Here is a 21,912-nt window from a genome sequence, read left to right as displayed (position 1 = left end):
TTTTTTATGTAAAATCCTCTTCTCACTCTCCAACCCCATTACTCGATCCTGCTAGAAAGGCAAATGGCTATTCCCACCTTTAGCTCTTTCCTTGAAAAGTGCAAATGGTTATTAATTAGCATCTGCAAAACAGAGATCTGGGAACATGAACATTGCTGAGTGTTAGTATGTTTCAACAGAGGCCACAATTTGTGTGGCATTTGCACATAACGATATACAAGAGGCCCTTATTGTAAAGCACACCGTTTAAGGAATAAAAGATGGATTCAAAAGGAGAGATTGGCACTCTACTTTAGTGTAAAAACACTTTAACCCACAGTGTGAAGGAAACATTAAACAACAACTGATTTGGTCTTTTCTCTATCGATCATTATACTGCGCTCAACACCCTGGTTTCTAAGCACCTTTTTCAATTATCTTTTTAAAGCAAATGTGGTGGTGTGGCAGAAAAGTGCTTCTGGCCAGGAGAGTCAGGTTCAAAGCAGGCCTGGAAACTTCTGCTTCTAAGGCTACTTGAGAACTGGAGAAAGCAAACTGTACATGTTTGGGAGAGGAGAGAAGAAAGCAGTGGAATCCACTCACTCTCTGCATGCCTCTGGCACTAGACATGGAGAGAGGCAGAACAGCTCTTTGTTTGGGGACTTCAGTGCGGAGAACCTAGGCTGCTCTCCAAGGAGGAGATGGAGACTGTTTCAGGCAAATATATAGGGTATTCAAAGATATTTAACAAACAGGGTTATGGTACCTGGATTTTGGCCATGCTCTGAGGTAATACATTTGCATCAGTTATGCAGTACATGAACTGGGGCATGAGGCTGTTTGGGACAGAGAGAGATACCTTTTAATGACCTTCTTTACAATACATTAGGAACTTAGATTAATGTGTGTACAATGCCTTGAAGATTTAAAGACCTAAGAAGAGAGAGAGAGAGAAAGATGGAGGCTTCGTGGTCAGTGGTGTGAGCACAGGAAGATTAGTCAGGAATTTCTAATCGCTAATCCACGGCTCTGACACCGATTCCATTTGTGGCCATGAGCATGTCCTTTAATCTCATTTGTACAATGGGGATAATACCTACACAGGGACATTGGAAGACTTAATAAGGTGGTATTTGTAGAGTAAATAGACACCCTCTGAAGGTGAAAAGCGCTATTTAAGTGCTGAAGATTATTAACAGCTCCTGAAGTTTTAATGTCTATAATGGTGCAGCAACACACAGTGTTACAGAAAAGGAGCTCAATACCAACTTTTAACAAACGTTTATTCTTGCAACACACGTTAAACAAATACCAAAAACTGATGTAACAATCTTTTTCAAAAGCAGCAACTGAAAATGAATGTATGTTTAGCAGCTTGGCTCACTAGATTTTGGGCTTGTGATTCCTACTCAAACTTTACATTCCACATTCCTCAATAGGAAACATCGTCTCATCCTCAACCAAACAGCTTTGTGAGCTGCAAGTGCCAGATCTCTTTGTGAGACTTGTGTTGTGTTGTACATTAGCGCTGCGTTCCTCTTCTGAAGGAAAGCTCACAAGTGGTACTGATTCATTAACAGTGGAGGTGTTCGTTCGCGTGGCTGAACTTTTCCTCATAGCGTCCGACCCTTCTGTAGCCAATGGTGGACCTGGCAAACAATCTGCATTTGCTGTTTTTGAGCTTTTTTCTCTGCTCTTCCAAGGCACAGACAGATGGCCTTTGGAAAAGTTCCAAACCAGCAAGGAAGAAAAAAGGAGTGCAAATCCAGCTCCCAAGAATTTTAAAATAAGCTTCTCTTTTTGGTCTTCCAGGGATTTTTGTTTTGCTGGGTCATTCAGCAAGGAAGATGATACCAAAGATTTAACCTTCAGAGTTGTGTCTGCATTTGGTTGATTTGTGGTGTAATTCTTAGTAATAATGAAAACGCTGTCCTGTTGGGTATAAAGAACGTAGCTAGCCACAGTAACAGGGAATTCTTTCCCATTAGCGCTCTCTACAGAATGACAGTCATAAAATCCAGCATCAGCCACTGTCACATTAAATATGACTATTCCTCCATCATAAAGTAGGTATTTAGAATCTTCTGCCTGAAGACTGCTCCCATTAAACTTCCACACCATCCTAGCCAGGTTGGACATGGGCGCGCATTTAAGATGAACACTGTTGCCAATGCTAACGGGACAGTTTTTGACATTTCCTGAAATTGTGAAGGGTGGTTTAATTAAAAACAATGAAGCCTTAATTTAACCTGCCTGGCCACATTTATGTTCAAAGAAACATCACGATTAATTAAGGAACATGACACAAAGGACAGTGAGTGTTTTAAGGTGCGTGAATAAACTAGAGAAATCGACAGATTTAACTGTCTCCTCCCATCTGCTAAAAGGGCATGATAGCACAGATTGGTTCTAGCTGGCCTTATTCCCAGTGATATCTAACAGTCTGAATATGGGCTGGAATTCAGGAACTTGAGTTTAAATTCTCACTTTGCCACAGACTAACACAGTATGTAGCCTTGAGTAAATCTCTTCACCTTTCTGTGCCTCAATTTCTACACCCAATTTGCACACTTGCTGTTCTAGCCTCACAAAGCAGGTGTGAGGATTAGATATTGCTTGGACAGGGCTTTGAGGATACAAATGCTTTCGACTTTACTACATTACACTGATGACCTATAATCTGCAATAGCTGCCCCTTAGTTTTCAGTGCAGTTTAAGATTAAAGTCCCTAATCCTGCAAACATTTAAACATTAAAAACTTTTAAAAAATTAATCACAAATTCATATTTTAAAATTTCTCTCTCTGAACCAGCAGTTTTTTTAAAAATAGCTGACTATCTGAGCTGTATTTCTGCAGAGCAATACCAAGTGTCAGTCGCAGTAACAGAGCTAACAGGACTTCTTATGTCCCACGTGACTTCTGTAGCATGGGGGAAAACATACCAACAGCCTCAAAAGTCATGGCTCACGTTTTCTACTTTTCATGAGATTAGTGGTTTCAGTCTGAACTAGAATATCCTGACCCCAAGTTCAAAACCATTAAGAACAAACAAGCCAAATCAGCTCAGTGTTTTCTTGTCAAGAATCAATATCATTTTTACCCCTGGGTTGTATTTTAATTTAGCTAAAATATCAGACATTTCAATGACCACAGATATATGACCCACATGATACAAAATGAAAATAATTCTACTATATTTCAACAATATTTTATTAAAGATAAATGTTCACGTACCTATTTTAGGACATTTGGAAGCATCACCATTTTTAACACTCTGAATTAAATCCCTAGAGGAAGAGAGAGATGAATAAAAGAAATACACCATGAAGGCATGTAAAAATGTTCAAACTTTTAGGATATTAGCTGTAGAATGCATCCTGGTTTTGTTACATTTTACTGACTTGTAGAACTGAATTTAAAAAGCAAGATAAATATCAGCTCAGGTATGGACCTCAAGCAATATCTTTTTACTTACTGCAAGTCTCCTGTTTGATTAGCCACTGGAGAACACTTCTCAAAAGACTCAGACCACGCACAATAAGGATCCCTTGCCAAAACACAATCCAAGCAGTGTTTATATCGGCTGCATACTGAAACAGGGAGTTGTACCACTTGGGATGGAGACCCTACATACAGCAGGCCCTAGAAATGTAGCATTGAGCTGTTATTTTATAGCACTGTGAAAGTTTTTAAACTTTATGGCATCCAGACAGCAACTTCTGTGATCTGACAATAAATCAACTATATACTTTGAAATAATAGATTACTAATGAAAGAGCATGAGAATATACACAGTGCTTTGCAGAACATATGAAAAGACAAGATTCCTGGCCTGAAGAGATTACAGTCTGTATGAAAACTTTGGGAATTGCTTTTGACTAAAAGTGATATAAATTGCCAAATGTGTGTTTGAAAGTTTGTTTCAGTTATATTAAAATGCAAAAGAAATCTACTTCCACAGATAAAATCTCATATATGCTTTTATTATTAATCAGTGTGATGCTAGAAAAGAGTATGTAGTATACACATAACATCGAAAATCCAGATGCACAGTGTAAAAAGAGGAAGGCCTGAAGCATACCATTATACCAATCCCTTTGCATATGCAGAGATAGAGAATCTACCTTTTTGGAAGACAGTTTAAGAGACTGTACAGGCTCTGGGGACTGAAACAGCTGTATCTCCTCAATAATGAACATTTCCCCGTCGCAGTTGAGAGCTTTATGCAAATATCCATTATCTGCATAAAATGAAATGTATTTTTAAAGAGAAACATGTTCAAACATAACATAACAGCATTTTCACTTCAGTTTTCAAATTCATCAGCCTTTTCTAGAGATTTAGAAAATGAATCTTGAGGACAGGAAACTTCCTAAATGTTCCACAGCAATATTTTCTCCATTCACTTTCTGGTAAGTAAGAAGTAATGATTTTTTGAAGCAATGGAGAAGTCCCCGATTTTGGAAGATTTCCCCACATTGAGGCTCTTCTGATATGGAAGATTTCCAAATAGATCCTCAATGTCCAACAAAACAAACACACACTTTACCTAGAAGCTGGGCTGGAAATTCCAAACTGGCAAGTCAGCTTCTGCTTCCTTGCTCTTGTACAAAGATTTTACCCTTTCCTTCAAGAAATTCATGGCTTTTGGTAATAGTCTTGACCAGAAGTCCCTTCATCCTGTGCAAGATTCACCCATGTGTGGAGAGCCAGCAAGGTCTATGCACCACTTATGTCACAGCAAAATGGGCCTTACCTAGGGAAAGCCAGCTGGGGACATTTCCATGACAAATTTTTTGAAAGCCTTGGTATATTTTTAAGTGCCACTATTCTATATTAAAAGTGTTTAAGTAGAAAATAGCTATCATTGCAGACCTCTTGACCAAAAGAAAACAGTGAGGCTACAAAGAAAATTATTATTCTGAATAAAACTAATGATAACATAGGTTATGAACTATATCTACGCAAGCTTTAAAAAAAGAAAGAAACAGACAATAAAACACCATTCATCAAACATTACACTAAGGCCTGCTCTACACTCAAAAATTACATCTATCTAACTGCAAACACAATGGCTTCAATTCAGCAAAGCTCCACGCAAGTCCCACTGATTCAAGCATTAGGAGTTTTACTGAAGGAGGGCCCATAAGATGAAATCTGTCCTCACACAATACACAGTATCTTACACTGGGGAAATAAAGCAGTTCAGCTAGAAACATAACTTGGAGGAAAAAGGAAACGGAAGGCCCATTATATAAACCCCCTGCCTGGTTGCTGTCTGATACATTATAAAGTGGTGAATTAAGACAAAGGATTTTTGGTGCATTATTAGGAGTCAGTAGATCCTTTTACTTTTCGAAGGCTCAGAAAAAAATTCTAAAACGAACTCTTCCATAATAAATCTCCCCCCTGCCCCCAAATAAAACCACTTACCTGTTCCTATAAACAGAACATCATATGGTTTTTTATCTAGGCCAGTGATTCTGTCTACTACAATCGTGGTGTAATTTGAACCTCTTTTCAGTAGCACTGGCCTATCACCAATTGGATTTACAGCATTATCCATTAAAGGGTGGTCTCTAACAAACTGCAGAATTTTATCAGGCAAATCAAGAGAAGTGTTGTATCCAATACTCCGGGCAAAATTATCAATGCACTAGAAACAATGTACAACAAACATAATTACAACCATTTTTACATTCCACCAATTTACAGACAACTGTTACTATGTACTAAACTTTTAGCTATTTCTACCCAACTTCCACAATGGGAATCCATCATTCACTATGCATGAAATTCACCCCGGTGCTGAAGACCTGTGTAAGGATAGTCGCACCCCCTAGCCCCTGTGGTAGAGTTGAGCAGGATGAGTGCCTACTCAGGGGGCCTCCACACACACACAGGCCTGGGATGGGGGAAAGATGTCTCTGTGCTGGCCATGGAACTGCATCTATACTGGCAAAATTTGGACTAGTAATTCTCTAGCAGAAAAGAAAATTAAGAGAATGTTTTCTTTAGAAGAGAATAAATGAGTATTTACAGCTCCGGGACGTGGGAGTGGCACTTCTCCCCTGAACACCATCCATTTAACATGGGAATGTTCCACAGTCACTGGGCCTTTATAGTTTCCTTTGGCGAAGACTTCTTGGACAGTTTTCATACTGAATGCACAAACGGCAGAAATATCCAACTTTCCCCTTGGAGGTGAAAAAGAAGCAAGAGAAAATGTGAGTGAGTTATTTTGCCCTTTATGCAGAAGGGAAGGCTGGAAAAACAACTTGCTTTTCACAGGGCATGTTGCTATTTGTGCTTTAGGGTTAGTGAATATGTGCACATAAATACACATCTAAGAAGCGTCAATCACGGATATTGTGATTTACTGAGAAAGGCTTAGGAAAAAGAGACACTGTGTAAAGGATTTTATTTAAAATATATATTTTGTTAAAAATCAAGTAATATCCTCCAAATTAATAAAAACAGCCTAGGAGATGTACACCTTAAGACTAGTTCTTTACGCTTCATTGATAAATTAGGTGACAGCAAGCAGACAGATCTAAGCATCGTGGTTAGTCTCACTTTCTGCTCTCCACTTTTTATATATAATTCTCTCCTCCCCAAATCCCACTATTTCGTCCTGTTATAAAGTATGTCTTTCCCCTTTGCATCCAGTCTTAAATATTTTTCAAAATTAAATCTGAAAGGTTAAATGGATTGCAGGTGAATTGGGGGCTTGGGTCGGGTTCTTGCCTCAGTAACAGTAATTAAGTCCAATGAGACTCCAGTTACTTGAGTTACACTGGATTTACACTGCTGCAACTGAAAGCAGAATGTGGCCCCCTCTCTAGCCCATGCTCATAGCTATACTGGCCCTTGAGAAAGCAGACTAGGTACGTAGGGAGAGTCCTCTCATTTGAATTCCATGATGCTGAAGTGACTGTTTCCACAATCAGAATATGAAATTTAAGAGGAGCTCTTGCAGAATCCCACTAACACATATTGTGGCCCAAAATCGATGGTGATGTGAATGGTGCTATAAATTATACAGTATGCATAAACTGATACAGCGGCAAAGTAATGCAACTTCCATGGATCTAGATATCAATCTCAGGGTTTTGATGCCTTTACAAACCACCAAAGCTACCTTTTCACGATTACTTTGCAGTGGTACCCTTTGACATACACAATTCTGCTGCTGGTACATTTTGTCTGTGCCTCTTTATATTATATTACACACACACACACCAAATTCATCAGCTGTAAAAACATAGCTTGGAGTCCTGTTTTTATTTTCAGAAAGTACTAGATTAGACAAGTGGGCTTTGACAGATGCTGCATTTGGAAGCAGGGTACTTCAACTTGCAATGGTTTCCTCTCATGAGGGTACTGCTTATCCTGCATCTTGGAAGCCAGCTGTTTCATTTGGTAGAGGAAACAACACAGGAAGAAGTCAGGGTTTTGGTCTAAGTGATAAACAATGTCAATTTAAGTTTAGTTAGTTTTAATTTTTCCACCAGCCTGACGGAGAATGCATAACTCAAGTGTCTGGACTGGCAAAGCTCTTGGCTAGTCTTCAACTAAAAGCTTTGGCCCAGAGATTGAAAACACCTAGCTTCAGCAAATGGCAGTGTTGGCTCAGTCAGATCAAACTAAACAAGTCAGTTCCATTCAAATATGTGGAATAAATAGGGTGACCAGATAGCAAGTGTGAAAAATCGGGACGGGGTGGGGGGTAATAGGAGCCCATATTAAAAAAGCCCCAAATATCGGGACTGTCCCTATAAAATTGGGACATCTGGTCACTTTAGGAATAAATGATCAATTCTTATTCTGAGTCCCTGACAAATGGCTGCAATCAGGCCATTAGCAGGAAAGTGAGAGCTCACTACTGAATTCTGAGATTAATCTGCATTCATTAGAGACAAGTTACCATTGGAGGGAAGGCAGTGAACATATAGACCCTGGAATGGCTACTTCCCCAGCAGGAAGCGACAGATATAAACCTAGGACATAAATAACTAGGACAGGCTAAATAGCTACATGCATGAGTTTCATTATAAAAGCATTACATTATTTGTAGTATTACAGTATTGTCTACTCTAGAAGGCTCAACCAAGATCAGGGCCGCACTGTGCTATGCACGGTACAAACACATAGTGAAAGACAACCCCTACCCCGAAGAGTTTACAGTCTATGTGAAGGGTTCACAACTAATCCAAATTCACATAAGCTTGGTTGTAACAAGAGACAGAAGCTCTACAACAGAGGATGGATTTGAATTCATTGTTGATTCTGGTGATAATAGCAACCTTCGGGGGTACTTTCATAATCTGTTTATTAATATAATATCCTCATATGATAAAAACAAAAAGAGAAAATGATGCAGAGAGAAGATTATATCTTCAGTGAAATCAATTTCCAAATGAAGTTTGACTTGATAGGGGACGGAGGAGAAAAACATAAACAAATAGTTTTAGCTTTTATGATGTAAATAACTAAACAATGCACCTCAAAACCACAGGAAAAAAAGTTATTTGCCTTTACAGTAACTGGAGTTCTTTGAGATGTGTTGTCCATGTATATTCCACTCTCAATGTGCACATGCCCCATGTGCTCAAGATCGGAGTCTTTTGGGCACAAGTGTCTGTTGGAGCCATACATGGGGAAGGCATAAAGAGTGAAACGGACCCAACTGCCATTCATTTCCATCGCCATAGCAGAATCCAGGTGTTATAGCATTCCCCAATAGTGGGGAAGGAAGGCAGGTTGTGGAGTATACATGGGGACACCACATCTTTAAAAACTCCAGTTACTGTAAAGGTAAGTAACTTTTCTATCGTCTCTGAGTGTTTGTCCATATATATTCCACTCTTGGTGACTCCGAAAGAGTGACCTGATATAAGGAGGCAGGTGCTTGAAGTCTACTTGGACAAAGATTGCAGGACAGCTCTACCAAAAGAAGCATCAGATCTTGATGCTTCCTCTATGTTGGAATTGCTGCCTTGCATGAGAGGCAATACTTAAAATCGAATGACTCAGAATGGGACATCTCCAAGCCACAGTACCAAGAAGATGAGGAAATGAAACAGCCAATAAGGCAGATAAAAACTCCTTAAACTACCCAAAGTTTTCCAACAGGCAACTATATAGACAATTAAGTAAAGATTAGGAAAAAGCGATGCATCAAGACATGGACACTGGGGAGCTCTCTCTCCTAGCGATGGGCAATGAGAAGGAACTGAATGGTGGTTGGGCCATCTCTGACCTTTGTACTCTAGTATGTGAGCATGAAGACACTCATAGCACATGCACAACTGCAAGAAGAGACTGCTGGCCAAAAGACACTGACCTAGAGTGCATGGGGGCGCATGAGCACTAAGAGTGGAATATTTATAGACAAGCACTCGAAGAAGAACTTTCCTATAGAACGAATCACAATAGAAAAGCTTTGCTTAGGGGCTGAAACTAATGCAACAGCAATTCATGTACCAGAAAGGTTTTACATTTAGGTTTACAAAATATCTGAAAACAATTCAGATACACCCAACCTCTGCTTTGAAAAACTATTTCAAAATGTTAGTAATAGATGCATTTCTTGTGTCTTACCATTGTTGAGTAAAAATCCCATAAAACATGCTTTCCCGCCAGTCTGCTCTCTTAAGTAAAAAGACATCCTGAACAATATTAAACTGGAAATTTGATTCTGGAACGGAACAGATAAGTCTGGATTTTAAAAATGACGTCCATCTTTTTTGCAATATGCGTTTTCCACCAAGATCACCCTGTATGAAGGGAAAGTGTCATCACTTTAGAGTTTATAAAGCAGGCTGATTTCACTCACATAAACAGACTTGGTAGCACTGTCACACAAGGGCTTGTTCAGTCTTCCTATATGAATCAGAATTTTCAAAGCCAAGAGATTCGAATGTCATAGGGGGTTCTGAAGAGTCTGGAAGGAGGAGGAAGTGAGTTCAAGTATAGAAGCCGGGCAGCAGAATTTTAATTGGTAAGATGGACAATGCAGATGGAACCACGTTTGCTCATTCTGCTATGAAGCTTTATCTAAACTACTTACATACTTTAAACAAAATTACTATACTACAAATACTAACTTTGCAGACACGAGCAATTCTTGACACCAGGAGTTTGTCATAGAATTCAAATTCAACAGCTGTTTCAGTGAAGAACACATAAATTTTATCATCATCTCCATCTGGATTAGATTCACTTTCCCGCACTATATCCATATAGACAAAGCTGGGCTCTGGAATATATAAACACACATAATGCAACAGTTTTTTCTAATGTAGAGAACTTAAGGCAATGAAATACCATACATATCAAAAGTTTTTTTTTTTAAACTGTAGTAAAATAATGTTTTCTTAGAACAGTGGGCAAGGAAAGGACTGGAAAGAGCTTATGAGTTAGTATACAATTTTAAAAAAAATCATCTATCAAAGGGTTAAAAATATGTTTGCATAAGTGAAAATGGACTACTAATTGCCTCTTCACCTTAGTCCTTAATTATAAGCTCACTTTTATCTTTAGTCCTCAATTTAGGAGCTTGCTTTTTCTGGACACAGCAAAATCAATGCATATTACTTTCAGACAGTTAGAGGTACACTGATGCCTATATTAACTTTTTGCAGGAGATGAAATTTATTACCACCAATGCTAAATGAGAACCTTTTACATTTCCTAAAGTAAAGGTTTATGGATGAGTTTAATGCTCATCTATCTCCCTTCCAATTTTATGCAGAATAAGGTTTGTATGGAGAGAGGAACAATTTTATGGATAATAATGGGGCCTAAAGAAATAAAAAAGCAACACTCCACAAAAGTGAGCATGCCTAGAATAGGTTTTGTGTTTACAGACCTTGCAATACAGATATGCAAGATGAAGTAAGTTAAAGATGGGAGTGACAGACTTAATTCTGAAAAAACTAGGAAATTCAAAGTCAACATCTGATTTTTTTAGCAGTTTATTTGCCTTTGAGTTTAGGACCTGTATAAAAGTTGATATAATAAACTGTAGCAATTCCTACAAAGATGCCTTAAGATCCATGGATTAATCCAAGATTAATAACAGGACTAAAGAAATATTGAAATACATTACTGATGCTTGTCTATTTGCATTTTGTTAGCCTATCCTATATTAATTAGTGGAGTCTAGCATGCCATGGAAGGTGGTTAGAAAAAAGCTGCACCAACCAGTTTTTGCTTGGCACACTATTCACAGTGTGAAGCACTTGTACCTGTGTATAAGCTATACATTTTATTTGAAATACACACACACAAAATCTGTTTTGCTAAATCTACTGCTGCCCGTGCTTATCAAAGAGGGTTGTTAGTTACAATACTGACAGAATTGGGATGAGGTCCTAAACCAGCCTCTGCTTTATTGTGATACTTATTCAGTAATCAACAAATGTTAAAGGTGTTAACATATTAAAAAGTTTCATAATAAAATAAAATTCAACTGAATTTTAAACCAGTATCGAGAAAGACTGAAAATAATTATGATCTAACATTTGGCTCCCATGCTTCCAGAGTCATAAACTATGTCACTTTTCTTCAGGCATCTTAAAAATGGAAGCAGCCTTTAAAAACAAACAGTGACATGTAATCTAAATCTTTATATATAGCAAGGGGGAGTACCCCACATTAGACTTTCAGAACTCTACACTGGGAAGAAAAATGGGTACAGTTCTTAATTTTGTGTTAAAAAAAGTCAAGCAAGATGGACTATTTGCCCTGCAGGGGCTAAAACATGTATAAAAACATCTTACCATTTAGCCAAGATGCTTTAAACTCTGTCCTTAGATGGTTTCTCAAACTGCGAAGTAGAATAGGCTCAGTGCCCAAGAAGTTGTTTGAAGTGGCTGAATAAAATGCACCATCTGTGAAGAGTTTAAAGAAATAAAAGTGCAAAAAATACTTTTTCTTACAATGCAAAGGAACGGTCATAAGTTATATGTATTTATCACATGCAAATATTTATAGCAAAAGTAACTGGAGGAGCAGCTATAGCTATGATTTTACCTGCTGAAAAGTCTAGGCTGCTGGTCTTGTAAGGTGTTGAGAACCCTCAGTTCCTACAGAATTGATTAGGAGTTGAGTCCACGCAGCACCAGGCAGCGTTAGGTCCGTAAGATTATAAGATACTGGGGCAGAAAGGTATTTTGTTTTGTTGGCTTTGCAGACATTTGTCTAAAATGAATCAAGGCTCAACTAGCTACAAGTTACATGTTGCTTGTAACTGAAGATCTCGGAATGTGACACTTTTATACATTGATATTGTTCAGAGTATCTATAGGCCCCTAGAGTGGACCTTAAGAAGAGTTAACAGGAAAATGTGAAGAACATTGCTGTGAGCTCTATATATATCCTCATCACCATTTATAATGAATCATGGTGAACTATGTACACCAGACATCAATCCTGCTAGGCAGCTTGTTTTCTTAAGAAACAGCCAAGTATCCCCAAAACCTACCAAGTACAAATCTGTTTTATCATTATTTGAAGGTCACCTCTTTTTAAGCAACTTTATGCCAGTCCCTTGAGCAGTCTCTTAAAAATAGATTTCACTCTGTATTTGTGCATAGGTCCAAAATGAGTTGACATGGAGAGGACGCAACGTGAATTTCAAGTTCCAGTAAGATCAAAGGATAACTATAAGAATATAGTTTAATAGGCAAAGGACAAAACATACAATGAATGTTTGAAAGCCAACAATTGCTAGGTGGACTCGCAGAGAAGTGAGCCAGACGACCACTCTGGTCATCTCAAATGTTGCTAAGGGACATTGAATAAGGTTTCAAGGGTAGTTTTTGCACAAGAAAGAAAATCTTTTCCATGTGGCTTTCTAGTAATTACATCTGAAAGATTTCACAGTGCCTGTGCGACCTTCAAACATCTGAAACCTAAGAAATTCAAGAGTAAGCAGTTAGATTCAAGGATATTAGATATGGTTGCAAGAGTCATACTAAGAAAATCATTAGCAATTAATCTTTCTGAAAAAATCCCTATCAATGAGCCAGCAGAGGCCAAAAAGGAAATACATATATCAATGCACTAAAAACTGCTCCATTTAGTTTTTCATATAATAGTTTCATCTGTGTTCTCTTCCAACTTTTAAACAACAGATCAGAGGTTAACACTTCATGAACATGCACAGACATCAAATTAGAATTATAGTAGTTGACACCTGATTAGCAGTGAAAAATGATTTAGTCTTACACGGAATTCCCAAAACATACCAACTAACAGAGAAGCATACTTCAGAGTAGGTTCAAAAGGACATCTTCCTCTGCTTTCTTCAGCTTTCCCTTGCAGATGAATATCTGTACTGTTGATGACCTGTTGTAAACAATCATTCTATCAGGCTGAAAGTAAGACTCACATCTGATAAAATAAAATGATTAACAATTTATTTTAAAAGAGAATAATCATGGAGTGAATATGGAAATGTGAGTATCTGTACAAATAGAAATGTATTCAGTCTATTTTTACTGGGCTTCTTTGTTTTTAATTAACGACTATGAAAACTCCTCTTTCAATTAATTGGCCACTGTCAAAACACCCTGCCGAGAGTCACAGTTTAAATCTGCTGAGATTATGTAGAGGGTAAGAAACCAAGTAAATACATTTTGGTTTGGAAAATGTATTTCTTTTTAGAATGCATGCTCTTCTATTGGGAGTAACAATGCAAATTCCCTAAATACTGATGAGCAAATTTAAAATCTGGTACAAGTGCCACTACAGCGAAGCCCTCAGTCTTTATAAGTCACCTCCTATGTGAGAAAGTAAGTTCAAAGAAAAAGCTAGGCTCTTATAGGTGCATTTGGTGAAAATACAGCATTCATCTGATTTGCAACCTACTGTCAGCATTTATTAATTATTATTTATATAGCCTCAACGGTGTTCCTGGCACTCAACTGAAATGTAATCCTGTTTTAACTTTTATTTTTAACAAAATTTGTTCAAAGCAAAACAAGACTAGATGAACAAAGGAAAGAACTAAGAATAGTGAAATATACATACAGTAAGTAAGCATGAAAAGCATTCATAAATATATGCACAGAGATAAGGCAACAAAATAAGAAACGACAATGACTGTTTCCAGAAATAAAACTTGCTAGCAAAAGATGGAAAATTCAGAAGTCATAATGCAAGCACTTAATGCTGCTGCTAAATTTGTTTCACTATGACCAATCATACAGTAAAAATAATTAATTTTTAAAATTAAAAATAATTACAATAAAATAATTAATACTAATTTTCCATAGGAACATTACTTGGAAAGGTGCTTAAAGATCTACCATACTATTCAAACACTGATATGCACACGCAGTAAAGGGTGTATTTAAGTATATAAAATGCTTACCATGTAATCACAAGCTGGGTAAAATGCATTGGTTCCACAAACATATAAGTTAGTGTCATTTATCTTATGAAGGAGGAGGATGTAGTTTCGGCAATCTACCTGACACAGAAAAAATAATAGTAAATTTTCATTTTCAAACCTTAGGGGCGAGTGCATGAAGGCTTTCAGGTGCCTTCACAAAAAGCAAGCAAGACCTTAAAACACAGAGAATGTGTCCAAATACACTGGGCTCAAGCTCAACAGATAAATTAAAGAGTAACATAAATTTTAATACTCAACAATTTTCAATATCAGATCTTAAAAGTATTTTTACAGAAATTACTAATCACGTATATAGCTGTGCAAAGCCCAGACCCAGAAAAGCACTTTAAGAACATGCTTACCTTTAAGCATGTAAGTAGTCCCAATTGATTTCAGTGTTACTGCCCACAGGCAAAAGTGTTTTGCAGGATCAGGGCTTAAATATGCAGAGCACTATATAGATAGAGGGTAGTGCCAAACAGACAACAGTCTGAAAATAAATGCAAGACCAAATGCATGCAGTGTGGGGTGTGTCAGAAGTGTAGTCACTGTAAAGGAATAGAAGTTTCAAAACCAGATTCCTATATACTTGCTTATTGTTTTTAAAATGCTATTCAACATGGTAACTTATTTAATAACTAGGCAGTGAAAACAAACACTTTACCTACTTTGTCCTTTCCTCTGCGAATGCATTCCAATTGTCTATCCCTTGTTGCGAACCAGTCCTCCTGGAACCCCAAAAAGATCCCATATTTAGCACACTGTGATTTTTGGTCTAAAATTCTAAATGTAAAATCAAAACCAAAATAAATCTACATTTTGGTTTAAAGAGCAAACCCAACTGCCCCCTTCATGGAGATTCCCCTAGCAGTGGTGCTGGTGTGATGCCCCTGCATCAGGAGAGGGGGCTAGATTTAGGAGTTACCCCAGGGGTAAGTGCCCCCAGAAGAACACAGAGCCCATGTAAGCAGGGCTTTCTGACTGGGCTGGGCAATGAGTTCCTGGATTTGGCCTTTATGGAAGGTCTTTGGGTTGTCACGTGGGACACAAGATGCTAAAAGCACATTTTGAAAATGAATTACATCCAATGACATCACTAGAATACTGTAGTGGACGTCACGAAGCACAGGCAGTTTCCCCTATAGACTCCGCAACATGCTCAGCCACACCCAAATCCTGTAAATTGTTCTGTGTGAGCAAACGCCGCACTTTCATTGGGGTTTTGCACAGGTATGTAGAATTCACCCACATGGAACAGCTTACAAGAGGAGGGCCCCAGTTTATACAGAAACCCCACAGAACACACAACTTCCTCATCAGAAGGCATGTCTTTCAAATCGGATCTAAATTTATAAGCCTCGTAATATCTTGGTGTCCTTTCCCTTCTATTCTTGTAAATTATGTACATAAAAAAATGCCATATCACAGAACAGGTTTCATGAGAGAGGAACCTAAAAGAATCATTAAACCCGCTTCACTTGAAGTCAATGAGAGTTGTGGGTACGCAGCACCTTAAAAATTAAACTATTACAATCTAAAGGCACAAATCAGTATGATACAGAGCTGCACAACAGAAAAAATAATACAATGCTATCCAACAGAGCTAACTCTGAGTAGCTGCAGACTTTATAGATTTGTATCTTTCATGGCACAGCTGTGTCTTCAGTTTTAAAAACAGGAATTACAAAGAGATAGGTAGGCAATGACTGAGGCATATTACCACCTTGAACAGAGGTATCTATTTACCTTGCATTTATGAAAATATTTCAACAAAAATAATAATCGTATTGTGTCATTTAGGTCATTGTTCCACATGAGGGCATTGGTGGGTTGAGATGCAATCTACAGTAAGAGAGCCAAGAGGTTTTAAGTGGTAGTTACTGTGCTGCTAACAGCACCCCTGAGGTTTTATAACACATAGCTTTATCACTAACTAAGATGACTTGGGTCCTGATCCTGCAAGGACGAGAGTAAATCAACTGAGGTTCTGAAAAAAAACAACAAGGAGTACTTGCGGCACCTTAGAGACTAACCAATTTATTTGAGTATAACCTTTCGTGGGCTAAAACCCACTTCATCAGATGCATGGAGTAGAAAATACAGTAGGTATATATATATATATATATATATACACAGTACATGAAAAGATGGGAGTTACCGAGTGGGGGGGTCAGTCGATTCCCATCTTTTCATGTACTGTGTATCATAGAATATCAAGGTTGGAAGGGACCTCAGGAGGTCATCTAGTCCAACCCCCTGCTCAAAGCAGGACCAATCCCCAACTAAATCATCCCAGCCAGGGTTTTGTCAAGTCCGACCTTAAAAACCTCTAAGGATGGAGATTCTACCACCTTCTTAGGGAACCCATTCCAGTGCTTCACCACCCTCCTAGTGAAATAGTGTTTCCTAATATCCAACCTAAACCTCCCCCACTGCAACTTGAGACCATTGCTCCTTGTTCTGTCATCTGCCACCCCTGAGAACAGTCTAGATCCATCCTCTTTGGAACCCCCTTTCAGGTAGTTGAAAACAGCTATCATATCCCCCCCTCATTCTTCTCTTCTGCAGACTAAACAATCCCAGTTCCCTGAGCCTTTCCTCCTAAGTCATGTGCTCCAGCTCCCTAATCATTTTTGTTGCCCTCCGCTGGACTCTTTCCAATTTTTCCACATCCTTCTTGTAGTGTGGAGCCCAAAACTGGACACAATACTCCAGATAAGGCCTCACCAATGTCGAATAGAGGGGAATGATCACGTCTCTCAATCTGCTGGTAATGCCCCTACTCATAAGCCCAAAATGCCCTTAGCCTTCTTGGCAACAAGGGCACACTGTTGACTCATATCCAGCTTCTCATCCCCACTGTAACTCCCAGGTCCTTTTCTGCAGAACTGCTGCCTAGCCACTCGGTCCCACGTCTGTAGCAGTGCATGGGATTCTTCCGTCCTAAGTGCAGGACTCTGCACTTGTCCTTGTTGAACCTCATCAGATTTCTTTTGGCCCAATCCTCTAATTTGTCTAGGTCCCTCTGTATCCTATCCCTACCCTCCAGCGTATCTACCACTCCTCCCAGTTTAGTGTCATCTGCAAACTTGCTGAGGGTGCAATCCACACCATCCTCCGGATCATTAATGAAGATATTGAACAAAACCAGCCCCAGGCTGACCCTTGGGGCACTCCGCTTATACCGGCTCCCAAGTAGACATGGAGCCGTTGATCACTACCCGTTGAGCCCGATGATCTAGCCAGCTTTCTATCCACCTTATAGTCCATTCATCCAGCCCATACTTCTTTAACTTGCTGGGAAGAATACTGTGGGACACCATATCAAAAGCTTTGCTAAAGTCAAGGAATAACACGTCCACTGCTTTCCCCTCATCCACAGAGCCAGTTATCTCATCATATATCTGCCTACTGTATTTTCCACTCCATGCATCTGATGAAGTGGGTTCTAGCCCACGAAAGCTTACGCCCAAATAAATGTGTTAGTCTCTAAGGTGCCACAAGGACTCCTCGTTGTTTTTGCTGATACAGACTAACATGGCTGCCATTCTGAAACCTGAGGTTCTGAGCAATCTCATTTCCAACTAAACTCAGTGATGCTCAACATTTTGCAGCACCAAGAAGCAAAACATACAAAAAGGTCCTTACTTTTATTGTCATTACAACACGCACTCATATGCATTAAGCACATTGATCCCAATCTGGCAAACTCTTACTCATGTGAATAAGGATAAGTAGTTCAGCTGCTTTCAACGGTTCTACTTACAGAAGGCCCAGTCACAGGAGTAAGGATTTGGCCTTTGCTCTACATTTTCCCAGATCTGAAAGGTCCATTATCATCACTGAGCACTACACTGAATTTGTAACCTCTTAAGTACAGTGCTCAATATTCCTACCGGAAAAACTTCACAGACAGTTGTAATTCCCCAGATCAGAGGAGTGAACATCCGTCTCCTACTAACAGTTGCAAGACATTGCTTTGTTGTCTTTAAAGATCTGAAAATTAAATTTCAGAAAAAATACAGCCTTAAGCAAGACAAGTTTTTTAAAAAGGGATAAATAGTTCAGCTTACATTGGCTATTTCTCTTGAGATGTCATTCAAGTCAAGTGCAAATATTGCATCTCTGGCTCCAACAAATAAGATATCAGTTTCTTCACTCACCAAGAGTGTGGAAAAATTGGATAATCCTGGTTTCAGAAAAGTTTTTATATTTCCATCTAAAAACATACAAGTTATAAAGTTATTTTAAAAATTATTTGCTGCTAAAATACCATTGTCATGAAACAAAAATACCAGACTGAAAAAGGGATAGCAGTGAGACAAAGGCTTATATTTTATTCACATTTTCCAGGATCGTGTTTTAAATAATTTTCATTATATATAGATATTTTATTTCCACTGTTCTATAGAAACATAACCAACACAAAATCATTATTAACTGGACACCAAAGTCTCCAGCCACGAGATTTAATGTTAGGGTAAATCACAGCAGAACATGCATACAAGAATCTGGGGGAGAAAGAGTGACCAATGGTGTTGAAAACTGTGTTGTCTTCAAGATTATCACAAAGGGTTCTTTGCATGAAAAGCGAAACTCTTCTACCTGTTAGATCTCACAAGTTAAGTAGATTTGGAATGTGTCAGTACTTGGATGGGGAAATGCTAAGGGATGACAAAAGATGGGTTGGTTATGCAGTAGGTGGCATTCTTTTCTCTGAGCCTGTACTGAAAATCAATGCCTCAACTTGGTGTTAGGTGACACTGTGTTATTGAAAATACCATCTTTCAGATGACACATAAAGCCTAACATGTGAAAACATCTTGTGGGGATTAAAGATAGGATATCATAGCATTCAAGAGATTGGAGTTCATAAGACTAGTATCCTAGTCCTGGTCAAAAGCTAACTGAAAATAAAGTAATTGTTGTTTCAGTTACTTTAGCTGACAATTCTTACATCCCTACCACACAGAGGGAACCCTACTACTCTTCAGCATGTATCTTTAACACAAGAGTTTTATCACACTTACTTTGGTATGTTACTGTTTTTCTGGGAATGCAGCTCAGGATAGAGGCTTCCATCTGTTGCATTAATCCATAAACAAGAGAGAGACAGAGGACAGCGGGGGTGCCACTCATTTTCAGAAATCCAGTTAGAATATAATCTATCTAGTTTTAATTCCTTGAAATTTGAATATTTACAGTCAGCATTTTCTGTATGGTTCTTGAAAATATCTTGTTAGGAGGTCTCAGATGTAAATATCTGTAGTTTTTAACATTTTATGAAGCTTGTGCAAATCAAAATAGCCTTTTAAATTGTTCTATTTGCAAATAAACTTTTTCACCAACATCCACTAGACATACCCTAAAATTAAAAGCAGTTTAAGATCAATTCAACTGATTACCTTCGACTGATTAAACAAAGATCAATTACCTTAGCGTTCCTAACAAAAATGTATTCTGCACTCTTAAAAGGCTTTTTTCGTTTGTATTATACAGCTACCTTGTACATTGGTAGCCATTCCTACCTGACACTAGTCAACCTTTGTCTGTATGGATGAATGTTTTGATCAGATCTACTGCATCCTGCAATAAGTAGACACAACAGAGGTAACGTAACAATGTGCGCAGCTTTCGTTTAGATTATTTTTGCTTTTGCATGTTTCTGTCTCAGCTGTGTTTCAGGTCTTTGTTCCACAGTGGTAGACTTTATCTGAATCCATGGTCTCCTTTTGGGAGAGAAAGGATCTGAAATATGTTCTTTGTGCAATTGTACCAAAGTGAACGGAAAGGCGTGTGGGTAGGTGGGAGGCAGGGCCGGCATTAGATTGCTGGCGCCCAGGCCAGAAACTAAGCGGCCCAAGCCCGAACCCCGCCACCCAGGGCTCAAACCAAAGCTTGATCATCTAACTTAGCTTCGTAGGGCCCCCAGTGGCATGGGGCCCCTGGCAACTGCCCCACTTTCTACCCCCTAATGCCACTCCTGATAGGAGGGCATCACTGGACAGAGCTCAAAAGCCTATATTGTGTGAAGTCCACAAGGTCTCAGTTACTTAGTAGACGTTCTAACAAACGATCCCAGCCTCCAGTTCCTTCTCCCACCCGTTTACCCCTTCACCAGGCTGCACCCGAAAGGGGCTCTGGGCTGTGGGAACGACGCTCGCCCGCAGGATGGGGGCGTCTCCAACACAGTTTTCCCCTCGCAGGAGAAAGGAAGGCCAGGGCACGCTGGCGGGTGGGGGGCCTTCGCCATCACCCAGCCCCCCCAATCCAACCCCTTCTACGGCTCCTGGGGAGTGGAGGGGGGGCTGGTAGAGGGTAATGGAGCCTCAGTGACTCGCAAATACACTGCAAAGCAGGTCCCAATGGAGCCTGCGAGACCCCTCCAGCACCCTGATCCCCCCCCCAATCCCCCAAGAACCTCCACAGCCCCACCCCTCCCTCCAGGAAACCAGGGCCACCCCCCATCTCACATCCTGACCCCCCCCCAGCTCCCCTTCCAACCCTCAGGGAACCCCCTCAGCCAGCCCCACCTCACTCCAGCCCTGGAGCCACCCCCGCCCCCCAACTGCCGCATTACCCGGGAGGAGACGGTTGGGCCCCCACGCGCCCCAGATTCCCGCGGCGCCACAACCCCGCTCCCAGCCCCGCTCCCCCCAGGGCGCAGGGCCCTCTCCGGCCCCGCACCCGGCCCCCCCAAGCCGCTCGGAGCGCTCCGGCCCCCGCGGGAAAGGGGCAGTCATTGCCACTCGCCTCTGCCCCACGCAAGATGAAAGCACCCGCTGCACGTGGCGGGGAGCAGGCGGAAGGTGGGTCCGTCTGGCGCCTGGACTGGAAAAGTCTCCGAGGCTCGCAGCAGCCCCGCCTCGTGCCCCTAAAGCCGGACAGCCCCCGGGGGCCGCGGTGGGTGCGGTAAAGCGAAGAACTGCTATCCCGCCAGGAGCTACAGCGTCACAGCAAGCCGCCAAAAGGCCAAGGAGGTATGTTCTCGACTAGTAATTTGCAAAAAATAACATCAAGGAGCATCAGCCATGAGGATAACCTTTCAGAGTCACTGTGTTTGTGTGCGGGGCTTGCTGGCTGCAACTGCCGCATTTAAGGCACCGGCATGTTTCAGAAGTGTTTCGGCTACAAGTTTTGCTTTTAGGCTGCACTTTGAAATTGGTGACACTACCAAACTGATCAGGGCTGAAGCACTGTAGGGAGGGGAGGTAGGTAACATACTACTACATTTAACTAAGTGGAGCTTTGCTTGAGCGGGTGTGAATTTCTTTCATAATTCTTTAAATGCCCTTTTTTCCTCCCTCATGCCTGGTTGCTGTACCCATTCTGTAGGAAAGAACACTAGAAAAGCACAGGGGAATTATACCAAGAAACAAACAACAAAATGGGACAGCAACTTAACTGTCAGGGTAGAAAACACTGGAATAAATTGCCTAGGGAGGTTGTGGAATCTCCATCTCTGGAGATATTTAAGAGTAGGTTAGATAAATGTCTATCAGGGATGGTCTAGACAGTATTTGGTCCT

The 21,912-nt window shown here is 40.0% G+C and overlaps 1 protein-coding gene across 10 annotated transcripts; it reads right to left on the bottom strand.

Annotated features, from left to right (window-relative positions):
- Window positions 1-1,245: 1,245 nt before the first annotated feature.
- LOC101939951 (semaphorin-4D-like) lies at window positions 1,246-21,499 on the bottom strand. Of its 10 annotated transcripts, none has more exons than XM_065578534.1 (16): window positions 21,138-21,293; window positions 19,415-19,749; window positions 18,458-18,603; window positions 15,049-15,112; window positions 14,747-14,932; window positions 14,364-14,458; window positions 13,237-13,336; window positions 11,767-11,877; window positions 10,090-10,241; window positions 9,584-9,759; window positions 6,021-6,177; window positions 5,414-5,636; window positions 4,105-4,220; window positions 3,456-3,622; window positions 3,215-3,267; window positions 1,246-2,177 (listed from the first exon to the last, which is right to left on the bottom strand). In XM_065578534.1, exons 5-16 carry the CDS (start codon window positions 14,754-14,756, stop codon window positions 1,396-1,398), a joined length of 2,142 nt encoding a protein of 713 aa, XP_065434606.1. In that variant the 5' UTR covers window positions 14,757-14,932; window positions 15,049-15,112; window positions 18,458-18,603; window positions 19,415-19,749; window positions 21,138-21,293; the 3' UTR covers window positions 1,246-1,395. The 10 variants fall into 10 exon arrangements, with proteins under 10 accessions (XP_065434606.1, XP_065434605.1, XP_065434607.1 ...); XM_065578533.1 differs by having other exon boundaries at window positions 15,053-15,112; window positions 21,138-21,289; XM_065578535.1 differs by having other exon boundaries at window positions 14,364-14,462; window positions 15,053-15,112; window positions 21,138-21,286.
- Window positions 21,500-21,912: the final 413 nt, after the last annotated feature.

The sequence above is a fragment of the Chrysemys picta genome, chromosome 25 (assembly GCF_011386835.1).
Source record: "Chrysemys picta bellii isolate R12L10 chromosome 25, ASM1138683v2, whole genome shotgun sequence".
NCBI lineage: Eukaryota > Metazoa > Chordata > Testudines > Emydidae > Chrysemys > Chrysemys picta.
The sequence above is the reverse complement of the archived record's forward strand: the minus strand, read 5'-3'. Positions and strand labels throughout refer to the sequence as shown.